This window comes from Stegodyphus dumicola, chromosome 9 (genome assembly GCF_044657685.1).
Source record: "Stegodyphus dumicola isolate Sdum_Otavi_A_Nest chromosome 9, ASM4465768v1".
Taxonomy (NCBI): Eukaryota; Metazoa; Arthropoda; class Arachnida; order Araneae; family Eresidae; genus Stegodyphus; species Stegodyphus dumicola.
In genome coordinates this window covers 144,516,900-144,544,794 of record NC_140776.1, presented here as the reverse complement: position 1 = coordinate 144,544,794, position 27,895 = coordinate 144,516,900, and the positions used below count along the sequence as shown (strand labels likewise).

Here is a 27,895-nt window from a genome sequence, read left to right as displayed (position 1 = left end):
TGTACTTAATAGCGAAATAAAAGGTTGACTACATGCATCCCCAAAACTATGAAATTCCCCTTTTCCTCTATTAAATAGGGATAATGGTAAGTTAATTCATAGTTTAGTAAGAGCTGTGGAAGTTCAACAAGGTAAGACAGGACAGCTTAATAAAACTTGCAGCTAAGATATTTTGGATTCAGATACTCGAACTTGATGAATCCAGATTTAAGAAAAGTCTATCATACCAAATAAAGAATTAAAAGCAGTTAGAGAACATACAGAAAAATCCTTGGCTCACCACTGAAACAAAATATGTTAAATTGAAACAAAAATATAACCCATGAGTGGCTTGCTACTTATAAAAACTTATGTAACACTTTTTTGCTAAATTTGTGTAATTATTTTAGTTTCTGTTTCCATAAACCTTCATACATTAAGATGATAATTAGATCATTAAAGAAAATAAGAAACAAAACATTTTAAATAATAAGTTAATGTACACTAAATGACAAAAATCTCGTTAACATGTAAAGGTATCATGCCACTTAGGATTAACTAACCAACTGAAAATCTCGGAAAAATTTATGTAATGCTTTTTTGTGATATTTTTTCAAATTTCATCAACAACCGCAGAGCAAGTCTGTTTCATTGCTGCAAGCTTTTGCAGTAAACACATTCTGAACAGTTACTGATATCTAAATACCTTTAAAAAGAACACTAGTATTTTTTTAAACTGAAATGTCCTTTATTCTATCAATTGCTAATTAGTGTTATAATTTATTTACTGATATATTAGCTATTTACTAATGCATTTGTTCTCAAACTATATTTTTATTAATTTTTTTAATAAAAATATATTTCAAATTCCAAATTATGTATATATAATGTAATAAATTATATGCAAAAGTATTTATTTATTTATTTTTTTTTTTTTTTTTTTTTTTTTTTTTTTTTTTTTTTTTAAGGATGTTGCAGCTTTGAGAAGTATACCACTTCTTGGTTACCAAATAGAATCATTTTCAGAGGTAAATATTTTTCTGAAATTTTCAGTAATAAATAATATAATAAATAAGTATTTATTTATTATCCTGTATTCAGATATGATTGCTGAACTACAGTAATATGGCTTTCATTATTTAGCCTCTTGAAAATGTGGATGCTTCACTATTGTTTCAACTCACTCATCCAGGACAAGCCCCTATCATTTTTCATGCAGACACACTTGGTGCCACTGAAAGGTACATTTATAAGATTTTAAATATTTTTATGAGAAATTATGTATTTTAAGTGCCAAAAAATTTAAATTGTTGGTAAGGTTTGGCCATTTTAGAACTTAGCAGAAAATCACTGTGCTGCAGCATTCTCAAAACTTTTGCTGTAGTATACTTTTTTCAAGATGTGACAGCATTGAGAAATATACTGTTTCTGTATATTCATATATTCACTACATATAAAAGAAAGGTGTGATATAACATAAAAATGCATTCGAGTTAAATAAATCCTTTAAGTTCTGGTGTACTTCTAAGTAAATCCTTTGTTTGTGGCTGCCTGCATTAATCCTGGACTATTTGCTTCCAAATCAAATTATTGTTTTAATGCTGTATTTGATGAGAACACAGACAGAATGCCTTGCAGATTATTTGATCATGCATTGTGATGATACCAATATTAACTGTCAGGTTCTGCGCCATTTAGAATGGCATTAGGCCACATGTAACTGTGTATGAACGGTTCACAGCAGAGCCATGTGTAGCTCTGTATGAATTTGCAGAAATCTTGTGGTCTGTACAAGCCACTGTAACTCAGGCAAATTAACATCTTAAAACCTGTGATTAATCATCTGCACTCATTTAAGCTTGAGTGAGTGAGCTTCAGCAATTGAGCAATCTATTTATTAATAGGCTTCTGTATCTACGAAAAAAACCTGCCTTGTTACATAATTGTTCTGTTGGAAGTTTCAATTATAGTTTATTGAGAAAATGATTACTTAACTGATCTAGTTGTGACCATTAATATTAAAAATACATTAAAACAAATGTCACATGAAATGCACGTATGAAATTTTTTCCATGTTTTCTCTGGAACCTGGTTCAACTACATCATATAGTTTGTCATAAAACCAGGAGCGGTAAATTTCTGTGCACTCCAGTCTCTTGATGCTCTCAGCATGTGCTTATTTGACTGCATAGAATGGCCTTTCTTTCTAAGCCAGCTCAATTCTGCATAGAATGGGATCTTAAGGATCTACTTGAATTTTGACTGATGGTTGTTGATGCAAATTGATTTGATTTTTTGCAATGATCAGCTTTTAATTTTGTAAAAAATATTTATAACAGAGTTGCCACACTACCTAGAAAACCAGGAAAAGTAAGGGAATTCGAAAATTGACCAAAAAAATCAGGGAAATGTCAGAGAATTTAAATATTTCAGTCAAAATCAGGGAATTTCATACGGTCATCCCCAAAAAAGCAGTATTCTCACCATTGGAAGTGATCACTTTCTTGGCGAATTATGTATCACATGAGTGAGTGGACTGCTGGTGTAGAGCCAATTTTGCAGCGCCAATCAGATTGTCTTTTAGAAAGACAAAGCAAGTTTCCAGTATCTTTGGTTTCTGTAACCTCAAGAATCCAGAGAATTGCATGCGCACGTGCAGTGCATATTGAATAAAATTAAATTCCTCCCCCATTCTTATTATAAAACAATATTGCTTAAACCTTTTCTTCTTTTCTAAATGCCTTATTTGTCATTTTGCAGCAAAAAAAAAAAATAAATAAATAAATAAATAAATAAAAGTCATCTACGCTGACAATTTAATACATCTGTGTTTACCAAAATGCAGTTGATTTTTGTAATTCAGTCTTTAATCCTGAAGTAATAACTTTATTTTAATGTTATTTATATCATTTAATGTGTCCTCTTCCATCTAAATTTATTTATTATTAGTTAATAATGCTTTCAAATTTATGGCAATTTTCTCTGGCATACTTGTGAAACTACAAGTAGCAGTATGATGACATACCATCACGAAATTTAGTGCACACACTTTTTACTTATGTATGCTGCTATATAAATATAAAATATTATTTAAAAATGAATAATAAATTTAAATAAATAAATGAATTTATTTAAAAATATCATTAAATATATTTCTTTCTTTCGTTTAGCTGCAAAATGTGTGCAAAAAAAATCTCATTTTTTTAAATCCAGATAGGGCAGATTATGATCTCAATCATCAGTGGAAAAATGTGACTCCTAGTTATAAAAGTAATGCCTTGGGGATTTATATATATAAAGTCATGTGTAATTGAGAAGTTTTTGTGTTTTCAAGTGGTACCATAATTAATTTACCCTCAGCACAGCCAACATGCACTATGCAGGTAGACCGGAATGTTCTTGAAACACACCTGAAAAACTTGGAAAAGTCAGGGAATTTCATTCTCGTGTTTGAGCGGCAACTTTGTTAAAATGGTCAGAATTTGATAGCAAACTACTAATATATTAACAAAAGCAAAATACTTGACATAGTATTGCAAGTTTTCAAATATTCTTTAATAAATGAAAGTACTTTAACAGCTGTCTATTAAAAAAAATGCAATGTTACAAAAGCAGAGACCTGTAAAAAGTTTTGTACACACAATAGATTGTACAGTACAGTTCTTCAGAATAGCATTGTCTTTACAATCTCTTTGGATTATGAAGTTGAGTATTACAGGTTATGAAATTAGAAGCATGAGCTGATCAGAGTATTGTCATTTATTAAGTAAAACAGACACAAAAAATCTGATGTGGACATGCAAGACTTCCTTGTATGAAATATTAAATTATATGCATTTTTTGCTGCATTTCATTTAAACTTATTTCCTCGAATTTCATTAGAGATATATTTTACGTTCAATTAATTTAGTTCTCACTTCGTGGCAAGTTGGAAATGCATAAAACCTCAAAATATCTTAATTAAAAATTGAAAGCTATAAAAAGACATAAAACACCGAATAAAGTTTTAAAAAAATACAATTAAAATTAGAATTTCTAAGCAAAAACAAGCAATATGGCCAACATGCAAGAAGGCAGATTTTTCGGTGCACAAAACTAAAAGATTCCTTTCAGTCCCACTCACCAAAAAGATACTGAAGGTGCTTAAACTGTCAACATTTCTCAGTCCACAACGAGGCAAAAATACATAAAAACTCAAAATAGCTATATTAAAAATTGAAAGATCTAGAAAAACATAAAACAGCAAATACAGTTAAAAGAATTACAAAACCAATTCTTACAATTAAAATTATAGTTTCTATGCAAAAAACAAGCAATTCGGCCAACGTGCAAGAAGGCAGATTTTTTGGTACACAAAACTGAAAGTTTACTTTTGGTCTCACTCGCAGACACTGAAGGCATAGAAACTGACTTTATTTCTTGTGGACGCTATGCTAAGTTAATATATATGATAATTTAATAACTTAAACAATAATTCCATAATGGATTAAGCATGATCTATTTCACAGTGATAAAAGAAGACATTACTTGTTGTTGCAAAGCTTAGTTTCTCTAGATTGACAACAAATCCATTATTCTGCTAAGTTTCAAATGTAAACAAACATGGCTTCTATTATAAAAAAAATTAGGCTTAGCCACACTTAAACAACTTTTAAATTGTTGGATAATTATACAACTATAACATGCAAGTTAATTAAAGGTGTAAAAACCTTAATGGAAAGATAAGAAAAACATAATTCAATCATTTTTAAAGCAAAAAATGCCCAATTTACAAACATATAAGAATAAAGAATGCGAGCTGAGTCGAATAACAAAGTAGATATATATACATATATTTATATATTATTGGTGCGGCCAATTGCAGCCAAAATGGGAGGTACACATCTACATGTTATAGCAATCCCACATACTAAATTTCAACATTCTGAGACTATTGGTTTTTGAGTTATGCAAGATACATACATACATAGGACGTCATGAGAAAATCTCATCTGAATCTATTTTAAATCAGTTTTATAATTCGTTTTGGGGAAAAGAGTCCTTTTTTCTATCTTTACGTACAAATATCACGCAAAAACATCGTTAAATTACATTCGGTAGCTGTCAAAATGGATATTTTTGTTGAAATATGATACCTTTACTTCGTACAAGGAAGTAAAAATTTAGGCTTAGCCGCACTTAAACAACTTTTAAATTTTTGATAATTCTACATCTATTGCATGCAGATTAACTAAAAGCATAAAAACCTTAACTGGAAGATAAGAGCAACTTAATTCAATCATTTTTTTTAGTAAACGCAATGCATTAATTTATTTAAAATGTATTTTCCCGATTGGCAACAACAGTTTGGTTTAGACGGTAATGTTTCTGAATAAATCAAGTATCTAACAATTAATGTTTGACAGAAATGTTTTTGAGTAAAGGAAGTAAATTAATGGCTAACATTAAGCAAAAAATCACAATTTACAAACATATAAGAATAAAGAAACAGCTCATTGAGCTGAGTAAGAGAGTGGATATATAGATATATATATTTATATACTTTTGGTGTGGCTGATTGCAACCAAAACGGGAAGTGCACAACTGCATGTTATAGTAGTTCTGTGTTCAAAATTTCAATGTTCTGAGGCTACTCGTTTCAGAGTTATGCAAGATACGGACACATGTACGTATGTAGAGACGCGACAGAAAATCTCTTCTGAATCCATTTTAAACCAGTTTTTAAAGTCTTTGGAGAAAAAGAGTTCTTTATTCTGTCCTTACTTACAGATGTCATGCATAAATATCTTAAATTGCACTTGATAGCGGTCAGGCTATTTGTGTTGAAATACGATACCCGGAATTTTGCGTGATTACAGTACTTCCTTTGCCTCATACAAGGAAGTAAAAAAGCACTCATAAACTAAAGATTAATAGTAGAAAAAGTTAGTGTATAGAGTTCAAATAAATTTGAAGGGACAAGAATGTTTCTTTCATTTTTCATCATATAAGTGAAATTTTGAAAAAAATTTAATGTATAACACAGTCTAAGTACAGAATAGTAACTGTTTAAGAATGAATTTTATCTAGTTTAAAATATTTACATATGAAATAATTCAGAAGTTAATTTTCAATGAGGGGTACAAACTTTTACTTATTTTTGTGTCATGAAAAGGAAATATGTGATATTTTCATCATCTAAAATGTATTCTTAAAATTAAACTTGAAATCATAAGCTGTTTTATGATGCTAATTTCAATGTTTTATTACTTTGACAGGTGGATTGCAGCTCTCAAAGAAGCTTCTGTTTTAGAGTGAAAATTGTATTTCTACACAGTAGTTCTTATAAATAACTAAGAAGTGTACAGTTTTAAATTATAAGGCTGAGTACTTTAAATAGAATGGCAGCTTAACTTGTTAGAGGAATGAGCCATTCTTAGATGATAGACAGTTTAAAGCTAAACATGTGAGAAAATACGTGAATATACTTTTCTCTGTCACATTATTTCAGAGGATTGTTTTTAGTGTGTATGTGGTTTTCTTTTTCTTACTGGTTTCTTTCTTAGACATAAATAATATATATTTATTTAAAATGGAGAGATTTTTTGAATCTCAATTATTATTGACCTTTTTTTTTAATTAAATTGACGAAAATTACCAAAGTATATAAATGAGAATTACCTTTAATATAATTTTGCATTTGCTGAATTGTTCAAAAAATGAATGTTCCTGTTAAAGATAAATCACTGTGTCTATGGTGCTTGAAATGAGTTCATCTGTTTTTTCTTTGTGCAGACTGTATTTAAGTAATTTCATAAATATGAAAAATTTTACCAAAGAAAATCATACTGTTTTGTTATTTTTTACAATACCTAAAGAATAACGAATTAGGAGAAATATTTTTAAAGATTTACAAGCAAATTGTGATAATGTAACATTCAAATGCCGTGTGTCATGTATTATATTTGTGTGTGTCATTTTCATCAATTAAAGTGTATGTAGATATGTGATGAAAAGATATATTGTTGTGCTAAGTATAAATTATATATTTGTTAAGAAATGATATAGAATAAAATTATGAATATTGGTCTATCTTTTTTAAAGTGTTATGAATTGTTAGTCTAACACATGTACACATAAACAACAAAAAACTTATTCTAAAACTATTAATTTTTTTAACTTGTGAAGGAATATGTGAACCAAGTAATACTGAAATAAACATTGTAAAATCCAGAGTTTGCGAACTTGTTATGTAGTGCATGTATGTACAGCAAACTGTGATTCACCACTTATAGAGAAGTAGTTTCATCCAATTTCATCATAGAGTCTGTTTGGTCATTTGAATCTTCTGAGCCAGATTCTTTATGGTTCGCTGATGCATGAAAAATGGCTTTTGTTAATGAAAACAAGTTTATGGTACAGTCGGAAAAATGCTGTAAATGGCAGGCTTTTGAAAAAAAAAAAATTTAAATCTTACTTGAAGTCATCAAATAATTTCAGCATTACCAGTATTATGTCAGCAAACAAGTAGAAATTCTTCAAAGATGATAGAAAAGGTAATGTTAGTGTTCCTTCCCCTTTTATGTGGGATTGCCTGTCTAATCCCACATGTTTATCTTATCTCTTGCATCAAACTGCTGTAATTTTTTAATTCACATTGTTATTGGTTTCCAGTGCAGAAGACTTGAATTTTCCATTACCGTTACTTGAGGTCATCACACTTTTACCTCAAGTAATTGTATGGTGTAGTTTTATTGCCAATTTCATTCTTGGTCCCTTTTCCTTTGAGAATACTCCTCAAGGCCCTCAGAAGTGTTCCATCATGGGTGCTCATTGCTACAAACTTCAGCAGCAAGTCACTCCTGATTTACAAAATGAAAATGTTTAGAGACTACTGTCTTTGCACATTGTTGGACTGATGAAGGCACTGCTTCATGCCCTCTCTAGAGATGATTGAATGGTTTTAAGATGTTTTCAGACTGCCTGGTCTTATTCTCTGGCCTTGAATCCTTGCGATTTCTGGTTGTGGGGATTCCTGAAAGATCCTGTCTATTGAAGGAAGCCTATGGTCTATACCTGAATTAAAAACAAACATATGCCATGTTGCTGCAACTGTTGAAGAAACGCATCGCATGAGTTTTGCATCGCATGTGATTGACAGATATGGAATGCACATTAAACAAATGCTGTGATTAAATAAAGTTTTGTGTTTTTTATTTTTCATGCACTCCCTTCCCACCTGGTGGTTGAAATTTTGAACTGTTACTTTTATTGCAGTTTCTTTTTCCCCATGGTCCATGTAACTATACCGAGTTTCAACAAAATAGGTTTACCAGAATGGATTCTGTATAGGTCTAAATAAAGTAAATTTAATTATAACTATATCGAAATAGTTATGAAACCCACGCTTTGACAATTCATTTCTCTGTAATTTACGCTTTAACCCCTTCGCGCCGACTGTCACGTCCATGTGCCAGCAACGAACACACTCACTTCCTGGCCGACACGCAGGCGTGCCAGAGCATTTTCCCATTCAGTCCTGACTGTCACGTATTTGTGCCAGTGTCCTGGAGCGTTTTAAAAGCTATAATTTCTGCCACCAGATGGCACTGTATGTCCATATGGTTTCAGATACATATACATTAGACCTTCTACTCGAAATGAGAGAAGCATGACTCGCATACATGTGTTTTTGATTATATAAACAAAAGGGGAAATAAATGTTTCCAAATGGCGTGATTTATGACGTCTCTTTAAATTCGCATGTGGTAGTTTTTTATTGTAAGTAGAGAAGTTTTATTTTTGCTAAAGCGTTGGGTATTTCAGTTTGCAGTTCAGTTTTTAGAAAATAATTAGATCTTGTTAGACGTGAATTCTTTCTGTTTTTACTGTTGCAATGTCGAAGCGTCAAAAATGTTTAACAGAGCATGAAATAGCAGAAATGATGCAAAATATTTCAGATATTGATTCTGAAAGATTAACTGAAAAACACTTTCCCAAACTTTGTTCAGAAGAGACTGATAAGAAAATGAGATGACGATGCTTCACTTGTTCACATTCCTGGAAAAATCCTCCGAAACGGCAAATGAGTTATTACGAGCGCAAGGAATGTAAGGTAGGACTGTGTGTAGATCCCTGTTTTCAAATTTTTCATACGAAAAGAGAAATTTAACTAATGTATTTAGTTTTCAGATGTATAATGTTAAAAGGCATAAAATGGTGAGTAATGAAAATAAAACGTGTAAAATATGCATTTAAACAAGAAATAAGGTAATTAAAGTATATATAAAAATATCTATAAAGCATAAGCCGTTTAAATACTCTATAGCGCATTATTAAACAATGCATTGATACTTCGGAAATTTCGTGGATTTAGGCTTAATAGCAAAAAAGCCCCTGGCCCTGGACAGACGCTCGCGTAAGACACTGCCGGCCTCCACGATAAACGTGCGTTTGCGCTACCCGGCGCGAAGGGGTTAAATGATAAGTTCCTGAACTGTAAGTAAAATCAGTTCACAGGAAGAAACATTTGAGATTAATGGGATGTTCAAGTATCATCATCACAAGGTATTTTGTTAGATATTGTTTAACTATACTACTCGAAAAATACCATTTAAAATTCTAATAGTGTAATCAGAGTTTCTGTTGCTGCATGAGAAAAGAAATAAAATGAACTTCTTGATTATGATTATTGATATGATTTCTTAAAATTGATGCTTCTAAGTTCTAATAATGCAAAGTTCTACTGCTTTTATCAATTGCAAAGGCGATTTATCAAGGTCATAAGATTATACTTATGAACTAGAAAAGAAAAATACAAAAAGCAATTTACGATTATTTTCACTCAGCCTAAAACTTATCAATACTTATTTTCAGAAGCTATCAGTTTTGCATTGAAAAATTTTATAACTTTAGAAAATTATTTATTATGAAGTTGTATTATGATTTGTGATATATTTATCTAGGAAATGAAATGCTTGCATATTTTCACTGACTAACATTTAAAATTACGTATTTACATTAAATCTTTACACATTTTGAAAGGAAATGAAAAGAAGGTCAGAAATTCTTTTATTTACTCTTTTACATATTTTAAAATGCTGCTTAGAACATTTGGCCAGCTTCAGATTTCAGTTTCAAATTTGATTAAATAAATACCCCCTCATTTTTTTTTAAATTTTTATTTATTTATTTTTTATTATCAATTATTCATTACAAATACAGTTTACAAATGTCTTCACAATGACTATATCTTGTGATATTTTTTCCTGCTACCATTTAAGTAAGAACTTATAAATAATTAATTATTAACCTAATATAAATTACACAAGGGTATTGAGAAACTGCTATCATATTTTATGTGTTCATCACAGTTTCAAATGCATCAATTCTAAATGTCTGTATTTTAAGCAAATTAGACAATATTATTATAATTTCATAAGTTTTCACAATAGCCATTTATTATTTGAAGGGGGGAGTTTATTTTAAAAATGTACTTTAACATTCTTTTTTAATACATATAGAATATATTAATATCTTATTTATCAACAACTTATAATAATTTAGAAAATCTAATCTGCAATTATAAATACATATATTACAGTCCAAAACACAATAACTGCTGTCTTGAGTGCAAATTTTATCATTAGTAGGCATAAACAAAAAGTAAAAATATATAAATTTCTTTCATATGTTTACAAGGTAAGCAATAAATTGTATTAGTTTTGATACACCTTTATTAAGGTTCATTTGAAAACTAGAAATTAATTTATATATAAACTTTTACAACTGGCTTTACAAAGAATATACAAACAAATAAATACACTCATATTTACATTATTTCTTCTCTAGTTGAAGAGGCTTTATGCATTCTATTAATGCTTTGCAGAAGAAACACTCTTTATGACTCAATAAGTGAAGAGATATGCATGATCTAAAAATATTTTACAAGACATTTATATATAAATATATATAATATGTGCAAATTACTTTTAGAAAAAATAAAAATTAGAAATGTTACCTGCATGATTGGTGTTGACAAGGATGGAAACGAGCTGACTTGGGATTTGCATAACAGATTGTACAAACAAGATCATCATCAATTTCTTCCAAACCTCTGTTTTGTTGAGCAATATCATATTTGGAGTGTAACAACTGAATGAGATTTTCAACTTTTTCTATTTCTTCCTTACTAACTTCTTTGTCTGTAATTATACAAATAAACAAAATGTATATATAGAAATATAGAAAAAACAGATAAGAAACTATGACTACAACAACAGTATGAATTTTATATGTATGCAATGGACTTTCTAGAATTTTCCATACTTTTCATCCATATCCATAAAAGAGAAACATGTTACATGAAGTTTTAAATTTGTTCAAATGTTAAATTAATTGGTACCACCAATCTATTGAGAGGATGTTCAACTCACATTTTGAGTGCCTCATTACCATACAGATAGTATGCTTATAAACACCCATGGCTTCTCCAGTATTTGAACCCAGAACAATTGGCATCATTAACAACTAATGCTGGCTGGACAGCTAAGAGAATTATTTCGATTAATGATATACATGCATATAGTATTTATATTTTTTTATCTTATTCCATTTTTTCAGGTTATATTTGAACACCTTGGGGAAAATTATACTTTTTTAAGCATAAAAGTTTATAATGGCCATTTCTTAAAATTTATATTGTCCTAGTGTCCTAGGAACTACTATGCAAGGAACTACTCTATAAGGTCTATAAGGTCTTTTTAATTTTTTTTTTTTTTTTTTTTTTTTTTTTTACAAGGCACACTCTTGTTTTAGGAGATTATAAAAATTCTGTTGTCATTCCCTTCTTTCCATCAATTAGCTATAAAGTTGCACATATTTTTTTTTACAGAAATTTAACTTTCAGGTCATTCTCCCATCAATAAAATTCCGAGTTCCATACTTAAGGACCCCATTCCAAATATGAATTCCTGGGGTATTTACAGGATTCCTTGCCAATGTGGTTTAATTTACATTGGTCAAACTAAGATAGCTTTAAAATTTCGCGTTAACGAACATGAGGCATATGTTAGAAAAAAGGAAACTCAAAAGTCGGCATTGTTATGAAATCACACTTTCAATTTTTCTGCAGCCAAAATTATTCAAAAAACATCTTCCATTGGTGAACTGGATTTTCTAGAGGCATTTCACATTCAAAAAAATCTTTCTATTATAGTTAACGACCCTAATTCCAATCCATCTTTGCTTTCGGCAAGGTTTGTACACATTTCTGCACACGGAAATTAAGTACTTTTAAGAACCATTAATGAAAAAAATTAAGGACCTGTGAGCAAATGGGAACTGAATAAATTCAATTAAAAATATTATCTATGCCTGAATTTCACTTTTGTAATACCATCCTAAAAATAAAATAGATCCCTATGTAGTATGCATTATTACTAAACATGAATTAACATAATTATTAATGAGTTTGAGAATAAAATAAACTTTATGCAATTTATCAAGTAGCATTAAATATTTTACGCTTATAACACTTGGACATATTTGAAAGAAGATAAGTGACATTTACGTTTTACTAACAGTAGCTTTATGTTGATTTTTTTTTTTATGCTTCGTAAATAGCAGGTAGATTTTTGTCAAACGGCATAAGTTAAAATAAGAAGTAAGATCATAATCAGCATGATTCATAATAAAAGACTGAATATTGCCACCGCTACTGCTAATCTAGAGAGAGACCTGCTGATTCGAACAAACCTGAAAGGCCTGATGTAGGCACGGTTGGCAAGTGTTGAAAGTCAGTCAGGCTCTTTTTGATGCAGTTAGTGTCGTAGCTTCGTGTAGAGTTCCAGAGGTTGTAACCCAGTTAATATACTTTAAGGTTCCAATAAGCCATTAAAGCACCAGAGGTGATAAATTGTTTTGTATTATTTTAAGTCTCAATAGATGCAAAGAATACGTTTTACTTGAATTTTTACATTTTTGTATTTTATCTTGTGATCACAGTGGATTGGATTGGATTATTTATGGCAAAGCACACGAGGGCTATCTGCCTAAAGGGAGGGATGCCTTCATGGAGGACTTTCTAAGGGAAACTTGCTCGTATACACGTTACAACCATGAAAACGACAATGCAGCCAGCCCGTTCATGGGATTCGAACCTCGGACTGAACTACCAGTGTTCAACATCTTTACCGCTCGGCCACTGGTAGGCCTGACCGCAATGAGTATTAATGAAAGGCAATAACTCGCTTTAACATGGACAGAAAAGTTTTAAGCGTAAACAGTTAGTTATCGATAATTAAATTAGGTAGGCTGAAATCATAAATAATTGGGTAATTTATATAACAATAACTGCACATATCTTTGAAAAATAATTTTCTTTATGTATTTAGTTTCTTTCTTCAACACGTTTCATTTTCATTTTAGGATTTTTTGATTTAATTAAGGATTTCTGTTATTCTAAAAAACACTAAATGCATTTAGAATGTACAGAAAAAGCGGCTAATTTTATTTCTTTAGTAATAAGAATATTCAGAAGAAATATGAAATATATATGGTTAAAGGCCAGTTAGAGAGCTGATGTAGCAGAATTTTTAGAATTGAATGACATACCGAACAACAAAATCTATAAATGGCAAAACTTTTAGAATTTAAAGCTGGCATTGGATGCATTTAGAAAGGCACTAGGCAACAGAATTTAGAATCCACAGAGATTGCATCAAGTGGGGAAATGCCTAGTGCCAGCTATGAGTATGGTGCATTAAGACATGTTAGATTAATCTTTTAAATTGTAAGCTTTCAATTTCTTTATAAATAAAAAAAATCCCTTTCTGTAATGCCTGCCCATGTGATAAGATTACAACCACTTTTGATATTTTCCATGCTTGTGTCTAGTGAAAAGTAGAGAAAATAAAGGGAAGATAAACATGTTAAGATTCTAGTATCAGAAGTAAAACATTCAAACATTATGTTTTCATTGTTCTTCCAGAAGTTCTCCAAAAAGTAAGAAATTCATTGCAAACTTTCTGTAAAATACATCAATTATGAGTTGATACCATGGAGACATTTTTCATTTTATCACATATTTCTCGAATCTTCTAGAATCGCGGCTCTATAAATGTTGCCTTCAAATCTTTCTAAACTTTCCAAGCTGCAATGACTAAAATCCTAAAAAAAAAAAAATTATCCCTGCCAATTTTGTAACAGCAAAAGGCCAGAAATAGTTTGGAAAAAATAAGGGAGGGGGAAAAGTGTAAAATTAGAGAAAAACTGATGCATATTCTAAGAATTCTAAATACTACGAGACAATTACATGGGAAAAACTCTTACCATGAAAAAATTAAAAAGAAGACATTTTTAATTAATTACATAACTAATTTTGCTTTTGCTAAGAGTTGTTTCGTAAATTGTGCTTTATAATATTATACCTTGTTTATTTCTCAGATTCAAAATATTGTATAATAAGTTGCCAAAATGAAACTTTATAATATGACAGGGGAAAAATAAAAATGTTTTTCTTAATATTACTTTTTAAATATAATTTCAATATATTACCATTATTTTTATGAAATTTTTTAATGTTAAGATGTTTAAAAAAAAAAAAAATCGTCGAAAAATTCTCAGATCTCGGAATTAAAAATTTTCTATAGAAGCTGATCTTAAAATCGCCAAAATGTTGATAAGTCGCCAAATTTAGAACCGTTTAATAAAAGAATTCACATCCCAAAAGCGAAAAGTTGTTTAAGGGCTCTTTATTAGAAAAAAAAAAAAAAAAAAAAAAAAATTTTGCTATGCTTATGTTTCACTTCTTGCTTAGAATTTCGAGTATCCCATCACTTTTATATTAGAAATAGAAACAAACTATAACCCATGAACCCATTCAAAAGATACATCAGTGAATTGCCAAATATATTCCTCCAAACTGCTAATTCACACTCAAAATAGCAGTCGTAAAAACAGACAAAAATTTCAGAAGATTAAAATTAAGGACTGTCTGCTGATTTTGGCCAAAATTAAGGACTTTTAAGGACAAAAAATCGATTCCAAAATATTTAAGGACTTTTCCAGACTCTTAAGAAACGTACGAAACCTGCTTCAGCCTTTTAACGAATTTTGTTTTAGTTATAGTTTCACCAGCAGATGGCGCCAGTAGCTTTACGCTTATCCGTTCTTTCTTATCTTTTTTCATCTAATCACAATATCTTATCTCGTTCATTTGAGCTTTTGCAGCTGAGGATGGTGGCTCGGTAAAAATATCAAAACTAGTCCTGTGAAAATTTGAAAATATAATGCTGATTTTTGTTGTTTGACTAAAATAGAAACGTATATAGTTTAAAAATCTAGCTATGGGTACTACAGTCAAAAGTTGTTAATCCGGACCTCAAAGCTACAAACTTTCTGCGCATGCATCAACACATAATGCATTCACGCATGCGCATAGGCGTTTACGCATGTAATACTTTTATGCATGTGCGTTTAATGTATAACGGATGGTATAAGATAAGCTAAAATGATCTAATTATCTATTTCAGTTAATGTTGCAGATTGCATTGTTCCTTAATCCTCGAACTCGATCCGGCTTATTATTTTTTGCAGACTGTTAGAGCAATTTTATAAAAGTAAGCTTGAACTTTCGATTATGTCAAATAGAATTTCTGATGCTGGAGCTGCCAAAGGATCTACAAAGCAAAAGTATGTTTCGATGTCCATCAAACAAAAAGTGGAATTGCTGCAAAAAAATGGATAAAGGCATATCCTTTGTTTCTCTAACCATTCCGAAATCTGTTAATCAATTTCACGCTGCTCGGAGGGGGGGGACGTCGTGGCGCGCAATAAACTGGAAGTTGATCTGTCAGCACTATCCTTGTCTTCAGGGCAGATGTTTTTATTTTATTCAGCTTATAATTCCTTACTAAATGTAGTATTTCATCTCGATGTATTCCATCTTTGATATGATTTAAATCAAATTCCTCGTCATTATAAATATCACGAGTACAGATCAAATAGTTTTCTGGTTGCAATTTTCTAATTTCGACTATGTGTAATGTATGCTTTAAGCATGCGCGCATTGAAAGAAATTTTTAATAAAGTAAACAAATAAATATTAAGCTTTTTTTTTTTGTAAATTTTGATACTCTTTAGATCATAATTGCTCTTTATTTCATAAATTACGGTTTCATGTTTTTAATTTTATAATTTCTGTATGCCATCTTACAAGATTTAAACTGATGATCTATAATCCGGAAAAATCGATAATCCGGAATTGCCGAAGTCCCGACGAGTCTGGATTAAAGACTTTTGACTGTATAGTGTTTAACCTCTAAAAAATTATGATACAATAAAAAGTAAAATATAGCCCAGATATTATTTTAGAAATATCGAATATGAATTAAAAAGCAGTACATAAACAAACACAAAAGTTCAACTACGAGAAATTCATTTATAATTTCTCTCAAACAATATTTTCAAGAAAATAAAATAACCTATATTTTACTAAAGAACCATAATTACTAATTGCATTTGATAGGCATTTAATAAATGAATAATATTTAAATTCTTAATTATGTTAACTTTCACTTACAATCTCTTAAAGAAAATGGTTTGAAGTTTGGAGCTCCAGGAGATGATCCTAGCAAGAAGTCTAAAGATGAAGGTTGGAAACTTGGTTCAGACAAAAGAGCATTTACTGCCTTTTTCTGACTGAAAATAAAGACTAAAATAATGAAAACTATATAAAATGATCAAAAATGAGTACAATACACTTTACTCATGTTAGGCAATATTCTTATTCTATACAATCAAGTACATAATATGAAAAAAAATGCAGGATCTCACTTTTGGATCCTTAATAAAATTTTGGGGGAAAAAATGAAAATGCTATGTCAGTTTTATTGGGTGTGCGAATAAGTTTAGAGGGATTTACATAAGATGGCGTTACTACTATTAAATCCTATCAGACAATCTTGTAACTACTATATTTATGTTAAAGCGCCAGCATTTCCATCTAAATATCAGTTTATTTCATTTTGCTGAAGTGTAAATAAAATAACTTTCTTCGTTCTCAGCACATGTAAACCTTTCTAACAACAACAAAAAAAAGGGGGGGAGGGCAGGAAGAGCCTTTTTTGTGGGGGGAGGGAAGAAAATAGAAGCTAATATGTATCTATTCCTATGTGGAGTATATGGGGAACATGCTAAAAACATGTGAGTACTGGTTCCGGTGCTTTAAAAGTGGCAATTTTGACACCAGCGATAAAAAATGCAAAGGGAGGCTAAAATTTGAAAACACATAGTTGGAGGGGTTATTGGACCAAGATTCATGCCCCATCACTGGGGAACATTACAAACAACAGTTGATGCAACTGAGCTGAGCACTGAAGCTCAAACGCTCCCTCATCCCAATATGCCAAAAGATATGACAAAGTGATCTTTCAGCATGACAATGCTCACCCGCATGCTGCAACATTTGTCAAGGAAACTCTGGAGGTGCCTCAAATAGGATATCCAACACCACCCACCGTTTTCATCAGACATTGCTCCTTCTGACTTTCACTTGTTCCAATCGATGACTCATGACTTCACTGAACAGCACCTCACTTCATACGAAGAAGCAAAAAATTGGATTGGTTCTTGGATCGCCTCAAAGGACGAATATTTTAAACGTGGAGTCTGTATGCTACCTGAAAGATGGGGAAAAGTCCTAGCCAACTATGGGCAATACTTTGAATAAAACACATTCTTCCAATTTCTCGGAATAAAGCTTCAAAGTTACAAAAAAATAAATAAATAAAATAAAAAAAACCACCTCAAAACTGATTTGTACACCCAACAAGATTAATCCATAAAATATAATTTTTGTTTCTCTGATGATATTCTTATTTCAAAAACACTTCAGAATCAAATACAGCAATTAACCCTCTGGCTGCTTATCCCGCAATTTCCACGGGCAACTCAAATGTAGCAAAATCTGCTCATCCCGCGATTTCCGCGGGCATGTGTTTTTCTTCCTTTATTGATGAGCGACCCCTGTTTTTTCCCCATTTGACCACTGAAATAAATTATATACAGTATTAGACATTTAGTTTACGTTTTGGACAACAAATATCGTTAGTTGTCCGCTAAATTGGGGCGTTGAAGGCACGTGGTATTACCGTTCAAACACGACATTTTGCTGCTTTTTTCTTACACAAATGGCCGCTCGAAAACATTCAGCGATTATCTTGATTATTTAATTAAATTATTGAATTCATAATTAGATTTTTGATTAGATTAATAATTAAATTGATTATTAATTAGATTTATTGAATCTCGTGCAAAAACTGTGAAGTTGGACTTTGCCTTGAACCACGTTTTGAACTCTATCATACTAAATTGCATTTTTAATGTATTTTTTCCCTCAGTGCTTTATATTTTCTTAAATTTTATTATTCTACCTTTTATATTGTGCAATAAATAGAAATTAACTGTAATTCGACTGAAATTTATTTTAAAAAAATTTTTTGGGTGATAACATTTAAAAATTGGTATTTCTGGCAACTTAGTTTCTCATGATAAAAATCTATATAAAAATATTTTCTAGAAATAAAAAATGCATTTTTCAATTCTCCAATATATATAGATTTAAAATTTGCAAAAAAAAAAAAAAAAAAAAAAAAAAAAAAAAAACTTTTTGAAGCAATTTTAGTCTACAAATTGAGCAGTCAGAGAGTTAATAAATACTTTCCTTTAATAAAATGAAATAAATCTGTGTTAATCCTAATATGCCTGTGTGACAGATCACACCGAAATGAGAAAAACTGTGTGTGCTGTCCCTGCAAGTCACGGTTTCCAAGCTTTTACAACGTGTCACACAACATGGTTTTGACGTTGCAGATGCAATAATTCACTTCAGTTGACAGTTCAAGAGAAATGACTTTACAACCAGTGCCAAGAAATTTTAGCATTCTGCACTGTGTCTGTCATCAAAGCCTCCCAATTTCAGGAGGGCTGATGAACCAATGATCTTGTTTTTCCTCCGATATCGTTCCAGATATAACGAATCAGAAGATGTAAAATACTACTGAAAAATTAAGGAGGCATGGCTAATTTCATCTAAAGATTTTTCCCATTGGAACAACACATCAGAATGCTCCTGAACCCTCGACTAGAGAGACTCAGAATGCTCTTGAACTCTCAACTAGAGAGACTCTCGTTATCAGATCCTCATATCACAAGGACTTTAATTCACTTCAGTAACTGTTCTATGCTATCCCTGAAATATATCTATTTGTAAAGAGCTTCTCGTAATTGTAATAAATATGTGTTGAGTTTAAAATGCAGTAAGTATTATGCAACCTCCTAAATGTACTAATCATTATACGAAGTCAGATGTGCTATCTGCCGCCATTCAACACAGTGGTAACCCGGACGTGATATAAACACATAACCTTCTGATCTGAAGTCAGAAGTGCTACCTGCTGCCCATTACCTGCAGTGATAACCCACACATGCATGGAAGATCGGTGCAGCCATGGAGACGTATTATGTAGTGACGGGCCTTGCTAACTGCTAAGCTTACATCCCAGACAGAAGTCACAGGGACAACACACAAGGAGGGGAGGGTATTCTGAGGGTCGCCTACCCCTCTTTCCTTATCATTAACCTCTCAATAGTACTCCAGTTCACTGTGTATTTTGAATGCCCCCTTGATACTCACATATTATAAACTTGAAAACATCCATGCCTTCTTTGGGATTCAAATCCAGGCATTTCAGTACAATCAGCATTAATCATCACTATTTTATCACAGTAGCTTCGAACACTGTAGCAAAATTATGATAAAGAGGTTTTAATTACAGCAAGTATCAGATTAGCATAGGCCTGTGTGCTCCTGCACTTAGGCTAGTATAGAAAAACTTTGTTAAATTTGCATCTTAACATGACAACTGCCTAATTTTGTGAGGATAGTATGCAATTTTCTCTCATGCATGAATCTGCTATAAATTCCTGAGTGCCATTCATGATAAGGGGAAATTTTCATATTAAACTGTAACATGAGATACTTCCCATAATAAAGGCTAAAATCTAATTATCTTTCTACAGTTGTTAAACATCAGTATGATGAAGAAGTCAAACAACAAAAATCAGCGTTATACCTACAAAATTTTCACAGGACTAGTTTCGATGGTTTTACCGAACCATCATCTTCAGCTGCAAAACCGCAAATGAACAAGATAGGAAATAATGATTAGATAAGATAAGAAAGCCTGGACAAGAATAAGCAAGTGGCGCCATCTGTTCGCGAAACCAGAACTAAAACATAATTTCTCTAAAAGCCGAAGGCAAATTTGGATTGGAATTAGGATCGTTAACTAGAACAGAAAGATTTTTATGAATGTGAAATGCCTCTAGAAAATCCAGTTCTCCAATGGAAGATGTTTTTTGAATAATTTTGGCAGCAGAAAAACTGAAAGTGTGGTTTTCGGACCAACAATGTTGAGCAACAGAAGACTTCTGTGTTTCCTTTTTTCTAACATATGCCTCATGTTCCTTGACGCGAAATTTTAAGGCTATCTTAGTTTGGCCAATGTAAATTAAACCACACTGGCAAGGAATCCTGTAAATACCCCGGGAATTCATATCCGGAATGGGGTCCTTGAGTATAGAAGTTGGAATTTTATTGATGGGAGAATAAACAACCCGAAAGTTAAATTTCTGCAAAATATGTGCAACTTTATAGCTAATTGATGGAAAGAAGGGAATGACAACAGAATTTTTATAATCTCCTAAAATAAGAGTGTGGCTTTTAGTGTGTTGAGATGAGAATTTTTTAACTGTAAAAAACTGTTTTAATAATGTTGGGTGAAAAGCCCCTGTCAATAGCTACTGCTTTTAAATAATTTAGTTCTTCATCAAGGGCTAGTTTGGAGGAGCAAACTTGAAGAGGACGGAAAACATAGGAATAAAATGAAGCTAACTTTTGTTTAGTCGGATGACATTATTTAAAGTGTGGTGGAAGGCAAACCGATGAAGGTTTACAGTAAACTGTAGTACTGAAGTTGGATGTGTTACGTGTGACCAGAATGTCGAGAAACGGAAGAAAATTGCAAGTCTCAAGTTCAAAAGTGAACTGAATAGCAGGATCAATAGAATTCATTGTTGAAAGAACTTTATTTAAATCATCTTTATTACCTTCAAACAGGGTAAAAGTATCGTCTACGTAGCGGAACCATGCCGGGAAGTTTAAAGTTTCAAACAATTTTGATTCATAATAATGCATGTAGATATCAGCCAGGATGGGACTGAAGGGGCTTCCCATGGCTAATCCCTCAGTTTGCTTGTAATATTTATTTTGGAAAACAAAATGTGTTTGTTTCAAACAGAGTTGAGTGAGAGAAATGAGCTCATCAATTTCGATGCAAGAGAAATGAAATTCGCGAAGTCTGGTTTCTAGACATCTTAATGCACCCTCCACTGGGACATTGGTGAATAATGATTTTACATCAAAAGAAACCATGAGTAAATTACTAGGAGAAATGTTTTTAACCTTTTTTACAAACTCTATTGAATTTTTTATGGTGTAAATGTTATTGTCTAATAGAGTGGAAAATCTAGAAACTAAATATTTAGCTAAAGGATACGAGGCAGTACCTAAATTTGATACAATAGGGCGGAAAGGAATACCACTTTTATGAATTTTGGGAAGAGCATATAATCTGGCACAATTCGCAACAGATGGGATAAGCGAATGTTTTAAGTTGCTTGTGGCTGCTGTGCCTTAATTTTGAGGGGGAATACACCAGGAGGCAGTCCAAGGCTCACCAACCCCTCCTTCCTTTCTACCAAGTTCAGTCTCTTGAGAGGATTTTCAGTTCACCTTGTATCTTGAGTACCGCCTTTGCTGCACAGACATTATGCACTTTCAAACATCCATGTTGGTTGCAGGATTAGAATATGGGTCCATTAAGTATGGCAGTCAGGATTACTAACCATCATACTGATTCAGAAGTCAAACAACAAAAGTCAGCGTTATACCTACAAAATTTTCACAGGACTAGTTTCAATGGTTTTACCGAACCATCATCTTCAGCTGCAAAACCGCAAATGAACAAGATAGGAAATAATGATTAGATAAGATAAGAAAGCCTGGACAAGAATAAGCAAGTGGCGCCATCTGTTCGCGAAACCAGAACTAAAACATAATTTCTCTAAAAGCCGAAGGCAAATTTGGATTGGAATTAGGATCGTTAACTAGAACAGAAAGATTTTTATGAATGTGAAATGCCTCTAGAAAATCCAGTTCTCCAATGGAAGATGTTTTTTGAATAATTTTGGCAGCAGAAAAACTGAAAGTGTGGTTTTCGGACCAACAATGTTGAGCAACAGAAGACTTCTGTGTTTCCTTTTTTCTAACATATGCCTCATGTTCCTTGACGCGAAATTTTAAGGCTCTCTTAGTTTGGCCAATGTAAATTAAACCACACTGGCAAGGAATCCTGTAAATACCCCGGGAATTCATATCCGGAATGGGGTCCTTGAGTATAGAAGTTGGAATTTTATTGATGGGAGAATAAACAACCCGAAAGTTAAATTTCTGCAAAATATGTGCAACTTTATAGCTAATTGATGGAAAGAAGGGAATGACAACAGAATTTTTATAATCTCCTAAAATAAGAGTGTGGCTTTTAGTGTGTTGAGATGAGAATTTTTTAACTGTAAAAAACTGTTTTAATAATGTTGGGTGAAAAGCCCCTGTCAATAGCTACTGCTTTTAAATAATTTAGTTCTTCATCAAGGGCTAGTTTGGAGGAGCAAACTTGAAGAGGACGGAAAACATAGGAATAAAATGAAGCTAACTTTTGTTTAGTCGGATGACATTATTTAAAGTGTGGTGGAAGGCAAACCGATGAAGGTTTACAGTAAACTGTAGTACTGAAGTTGGATGTGTTACGTGTGACCAGAATGTCGAGAAACGGAAGAAAATTGCAAGTCTCAAGTTCAAAAGTGAACTGAATAGCAGGATCAATAGAATTCATTGTTGAAAGAACTTTATTTAAATCATCTTTATTACCTTCAAACAGGGTAAAAGTATCGTCTACGTAGCGGAACCATGCCGGGAAGTTTAAAGTTTCAAACAATTTTGATTCATAATAATGCATGTAGATATCAGCCAGGATGGGACTGAAGGGGCTTCCCATGGCTAATCCCTCAGTTTGCTTGTAATATTTATTTTGGAAAACAAAATGTGTTTGTTTCAAACAGAGTTGAGTGAGAGAAATGAGCTCATCAATTTCGATGCAAGAGAAATGAAATTCGCGAAGTCTGGTTTCTAGACATCTTAATGCACCCTCCACTGGGACATTGGTGAATAATGATTTTACATCAAAAGAAACCATGAGTAAATTACTAGGAGAAATGTTTTTAACCTTTTTTACAAACTCTATTGAATTTTTTATGGTGTAAATGTTATTGTCTAATAGAGTGGAAAATCTAGAAACTAAATATTTAGCTAAAGGATACGAGGCAGTACCTAAATTTGATACAATAGGGCGGAAAGGAATACCACTTTTATGAATTTTGGGAAGAGCATATAATCTGGCACAATTCGCAACAGATGGGATAAGCGAATGTTTTAAGTTGCTTGTGGCTGCTGTGCCTTAATTTTGAGGGGGAATACACCAGGAGGCAGTCCAAGGCTCACCAACCCCTCCTTCCTTTCTACCAAGTTCAGTCTCTTGAGAGGATTTTCAGTTCACCTTGTATCTTGAGTACCGCCTTTGCTGCACAGACATTATGCACTTTCAAACATCCATGTTGGTTGCAGGATTAGAATATGGGTCCATTAAGTATGGCAGTCAGGATTACTAACCATCATACTGATTCAGAAGTCAAACAACAAAAGTCAGCGTTATACCTACAAAATTTTCACAGGACTAGTTTCAATGGTTTTACCGAACCATCATCTTCAGCTGCAAAACCGCAAATGAACAAGATAGGAAATAATGATTAGATAAGATAAGAAAGCCTGGACAAGAATAAGCAAGTGGCGCCATCTGTTGGTGAAACCAGAACTAAAACATAATTTCTCTAAAAGCCGAAGGCAAATTTGGATTGGAATTAGGATCGTTAACTAGAACAGAAAGATTTTTATGAATGTGAAATGCCTCTAGAAAATCCAGTTCTCCAATGGAAGATGTTTTTTGAATAATTTTGGCAGCAGAAAAATTGAAAGTGTGATTTTCGGACCAACAATGTTGAGCAACAGAAGACTTCTGTGTTTCCTTTTTTCTAACATATGCCTCATGTTCTTTGACGCGAAATTTCAAGGCTCTCTTGGTTTGGCCAATGTAAATTAAACCGCACTGGCAAGGAATCCTATAAATACCCCAGGAATTCATATCCGGAATGGGGTCCTTGAGTATAGAAGTTGGAATTTTATTGATGGGAGAATAAACAACCCGAAAGTTAAATTTCTGCAAAATATGTGCAACTTTATAGCTAATTGATGGAAAGAAGGGAATGACAACAGAATTTTTATAATCTCCTAAAATAAGAGTGTGGCTTTTAGTGTGTTGAGATGAGAATTTTTTAACTGTAAAAAACTGTTTTAATAATGTTGGGTGAAAAGCCCCTGTCAATAGCTACTGCTTTTAAATAATTTAGTTCTTCATCAAGGGCTAGTTTGGAGGAGCAAACTTGAAGAGGACGGAAAACATAGGAATAAAATGAAGCTAACTTTTGTTTAGTCGGATGACATTATTTAAAGTGTGGTGGAAGGCAAACCGATGAAGGTTTACAGTAAACTGTAGTACTGAAAATGGATGTGTTACGTGTGACCAGAATGTCGAGAAACGGAAGAGAATTGCAAGTCTCAAGTTCAAAAGTGAACTGAATAGCAGGATCAATAGAATTCATTGTTGAAAGAACTCTATTTAAATCATCTTTATTACCTTCAAACAGGGTAAAAGTATCGTCTACGTAGCGGAACCATGCCGGGAAATTTAAAGTTTCAAACAATTTTGATTCATAATAATGCATGTAGATATCAGCCAGGATGGGACTGAGGGGGCTACCCATGGCTAATCCCTCAGTTTGCTTGTAATATTTATTTTGGAAAACAAAATTATTTAAAAGCAATAGCTATTGACAGGGGCTTTTCACCCAACATTATTAATCAAGCAGTTAAAAAATTCTCATCTCAACACACTAAAAGCCCCACTCTTATTTTAGGAGATTATAAAAATTCTGTTGTCATTCCCTTCTTTCCATCAATTAGCTATAAAGTTGCACATATTTTGCAGAAATTTAACTTTCGGGTTGTTTACTCTCCCATCAATAAAATTCCAACTTCTATACTCAAGGACCCCATTCCGGATATGAATTCCTGGGGTATTTATAGGATTCCTTGCCAGTGCGGTTTAATTTACATTGGCCAAACCAAGAGAGCCTTGAAATTTCGCGTCAAAGAACATGAGGCATATGTTAGAAAAAAGGAAACACAGAAGTCTTCTGTTGCTCAACATTGTTGGTCCGAAAATCACACTTTCAATTTTTCTGCTGCCAAAATTATTCAAAAAACATCTTCCATTGGAGAACTGGATTTTCTAGAGGCATTTCACATTCATAAAAATCTTTCTGTTCTAGTTAACGATCCTAATTCCAATCCAAATTTGCCTTCGGCTTTTAGAGAAATTATGTTTTAGTTCTGGTTTCACCAACAGATGGCGCCACTTGCTTATTCTTGTCCAGGCTTTCTTATCTTATCTAATCATTATTTCCTATCTTGTTCATTTGCGGTTTTGCAGCTGAAGATGATGGTTCGGTAAAACCATTGAAACTAGTCCTGTGAAAATTTTGTAGGTATAACGCTGACTTTTGTTGTTTGACTTCTGAATCAGTATGATGGTTAGTAATCCTGACTGCCATACTTAATGGACCCATATTCTAATCCTGCAACCAACATGGATGTTTGAAAGTGCATAATGTCTGTGCAGCAAAGGCGGCACTCAAGATACAAGGTGAACTGAAAATCCTCTCAAGAGACTGAACTTGGTAGAAAGGAAGGAGGGGTGGGTGAGCCTTGGACTGCCTCCTGGTGTATTCCCCCTCAAAATTAAGGCACAGCAGCCACAGCCACCTCAAATAAAACATGTAATTTTATCCTTATAGTACTGCAGCATATAATGCATTCCCAAATTTTTAATATTTTCCATTTAAGGGTAAAAAACAGTTCATTTACAAGCAAAGCCTTTTGTCTAAATCCTGAAAGCATTCCAGAATAATCTGCATCATGAACAATGCAGATCTTGGAAATAAAAACAAGTGAATGATGTCAAAAAGAAAAGGATGTTAACTTCAAAATTTTAAATACTCCAGACACCAAAAAATACTTTACCAAGACTAAAAAATACTTTACCAATACCAAGACTTTAGTTGAATAAAATGGTAAACCAGCTAGCTTTACTTGGACATAATGGAATTTTTTTTAAGCTTGAGATATCTGCTTAACATTCTCCATATATATTTCAAACGTACTGCCCACTAGCTTTAGTCAAACATAATGAAATAGTCTTCTTGCTAATTAGCTTTAGTTGAACATAATGAAAATGTCTTCATGCTAACTAGCTTTAGTTGAATATAATGAAACGGTCTTCCTGCTAACTAGCTTTAGTTGAAAATAATTAATCATTTAATAGCTTTAGTTGGCCTTCGCTCTTTACGTGAATCAAACTAATGAAAATTTCTCACACATAATTCAAACACTGCACAGCAGGACTTTGGGAGGAGGGAAATAATGTTTTGAATGATTTAGAATATTTAAAATTCTTTAGCTTTTAAAGTTTTGATTCTCATTATGGTTCAGCAATTTATTTAGTGAACTTAGAAAATTCTCAAAAGCTCAACTGAGAAATTTTGCAAATGTTCAAAATATGTAATGGAGAAATATAATATGTAATTTAAAAGTAAATGCATTTAATAAAAAAAAATTCTTATAACAAAGAGTAAGGGAATTTAACATGTCTAATTGAAGTGATGAAAAATATTATATTTGATTTAATAAAACTGCTCAGAGGAAAATTCTGAAATGAGTGTCAATTTCTTTTTCTATTTCATTTTTAAACTTGTAAAGATTGAATGTATTTTCTTTCAGCCCAAAATCTACATTTTTCAAAAAATAGACAAAAATAAATTTTTATACATACCTTTTTGGTAAACCATCTATTATTAGTGAAACTAATATTCCTGTAACTGCTGTTAAAATCGGAAAATGGTCGATGGTTTCTAATCCTGGAATTTCCATGCTTGCAACTAGACAAAAGCATCCAGACTTTGATGTTACCCTGTTTAGAACTTGACAAACTAACTGAAATGAACAGTATGAGATTAAGTTACTTAGAATTCTGTATAACTATCATATTAAGTCATACTGTTTACATATGCATACTAATTTAATGTTTTATTTAAGTAAAAATCTTGTTAATAGTATATAAATCATATAAGCTTCTTAAATTTTACAATACTTTAACTAAGAATGTTCTTTGCACAAACTTGCAGAAATATATTTATTCTAATTTAATGAGATCAACAAATTTAGATAGTATATTGTAATCAGAACTCTAAAAAGAAGGTAACTTCAGTGACAATAAATAAATTGCACTTGTTATGAAATTTTAGTATAATTTATATAAAAAATTTATATCAAACAAAATATTTTAAAACTATAATTTCAAACACATTAAAAACTGTCAGATAAATTTAATAAAATTACATTTTATTTTTATTTTAAGGCAAGTAACACACAAAGCAATTAACAGTAATGCACTGTGAAGTAGTAAAACTGGCTGTAATATGTCAAAGAATGAGTCATACAATTCAATCACATCTTGATCTTTGACATTTGATGTAATTAAATAAACAATGTGACATTAAATACCAAAAAACATTTTTAACATCATAA

The 27,895-nt window shown here is 32.0% G+C and overlaps 2 protein-coding genes across 5 annotated transcripts in view; one reads left to right on the top strand and one right to left on the bottom strand.

Moving 5' to 3' along the window:
• Positions 1–7,050, top strand: part of LOC118201365 (uncharacterized) — a 105,064-nt gene extending 98,014 nt beyond the window's left edge. For all 4 annotated transcript variants that reach the window (XM_035373462.2, XM_035373461.2, XM_035373459.2 and 1 more), the window contains 3 exons: positions 948–1,007; positions 1,123–1,220; positions 6,237–7,050. In XM_035373462.2, the coding sequence (XP_035229353.2) occupies positions 948–1,007; positions 1,123–1,220; positions 6,237–6,276 (198 nt within the window). In that variant the 3' untranslated portion in view covers positions 6,277–7,050. The remainder of the gene's footprint in view (positions 1–947; positions 1,008–1,122; positions 1,221–6,236) is intronic.
• Positions 7,051–10,012: 2,962 nt separating this feature from the next.
• Kpc1 (Kip1 ubiquitination-promoting complex subunit 1) overlaps positions 10,013–27,895 on the bottom strand; it is a 150,790-nt gene continuing 132,907 nt past the window's right edge. The window contains exons 28-31 of the mRNA XM_035366178.2: positions 27,141–27,301; positions 16,541–16,659; positions 10,979–11,162; positions 10,013–10,891 (exon numbers count right to left, since the gene is read on the bottom strand). Coding sequence (XP_035222069.1) covers positions 10,795–10,891; positions 10,979–11,162; positions 16,541–16,659; positions 27,141–27,301 — 561 coding nt within the window. The 3' untranslated portion in view covers positions 10,013–10,794. The remainder of the gene's footprint in view (positions 10,892–10,978; positions 11,163–16,540; positions 16,660–27,140; positions 27,302–27,895) is intronic.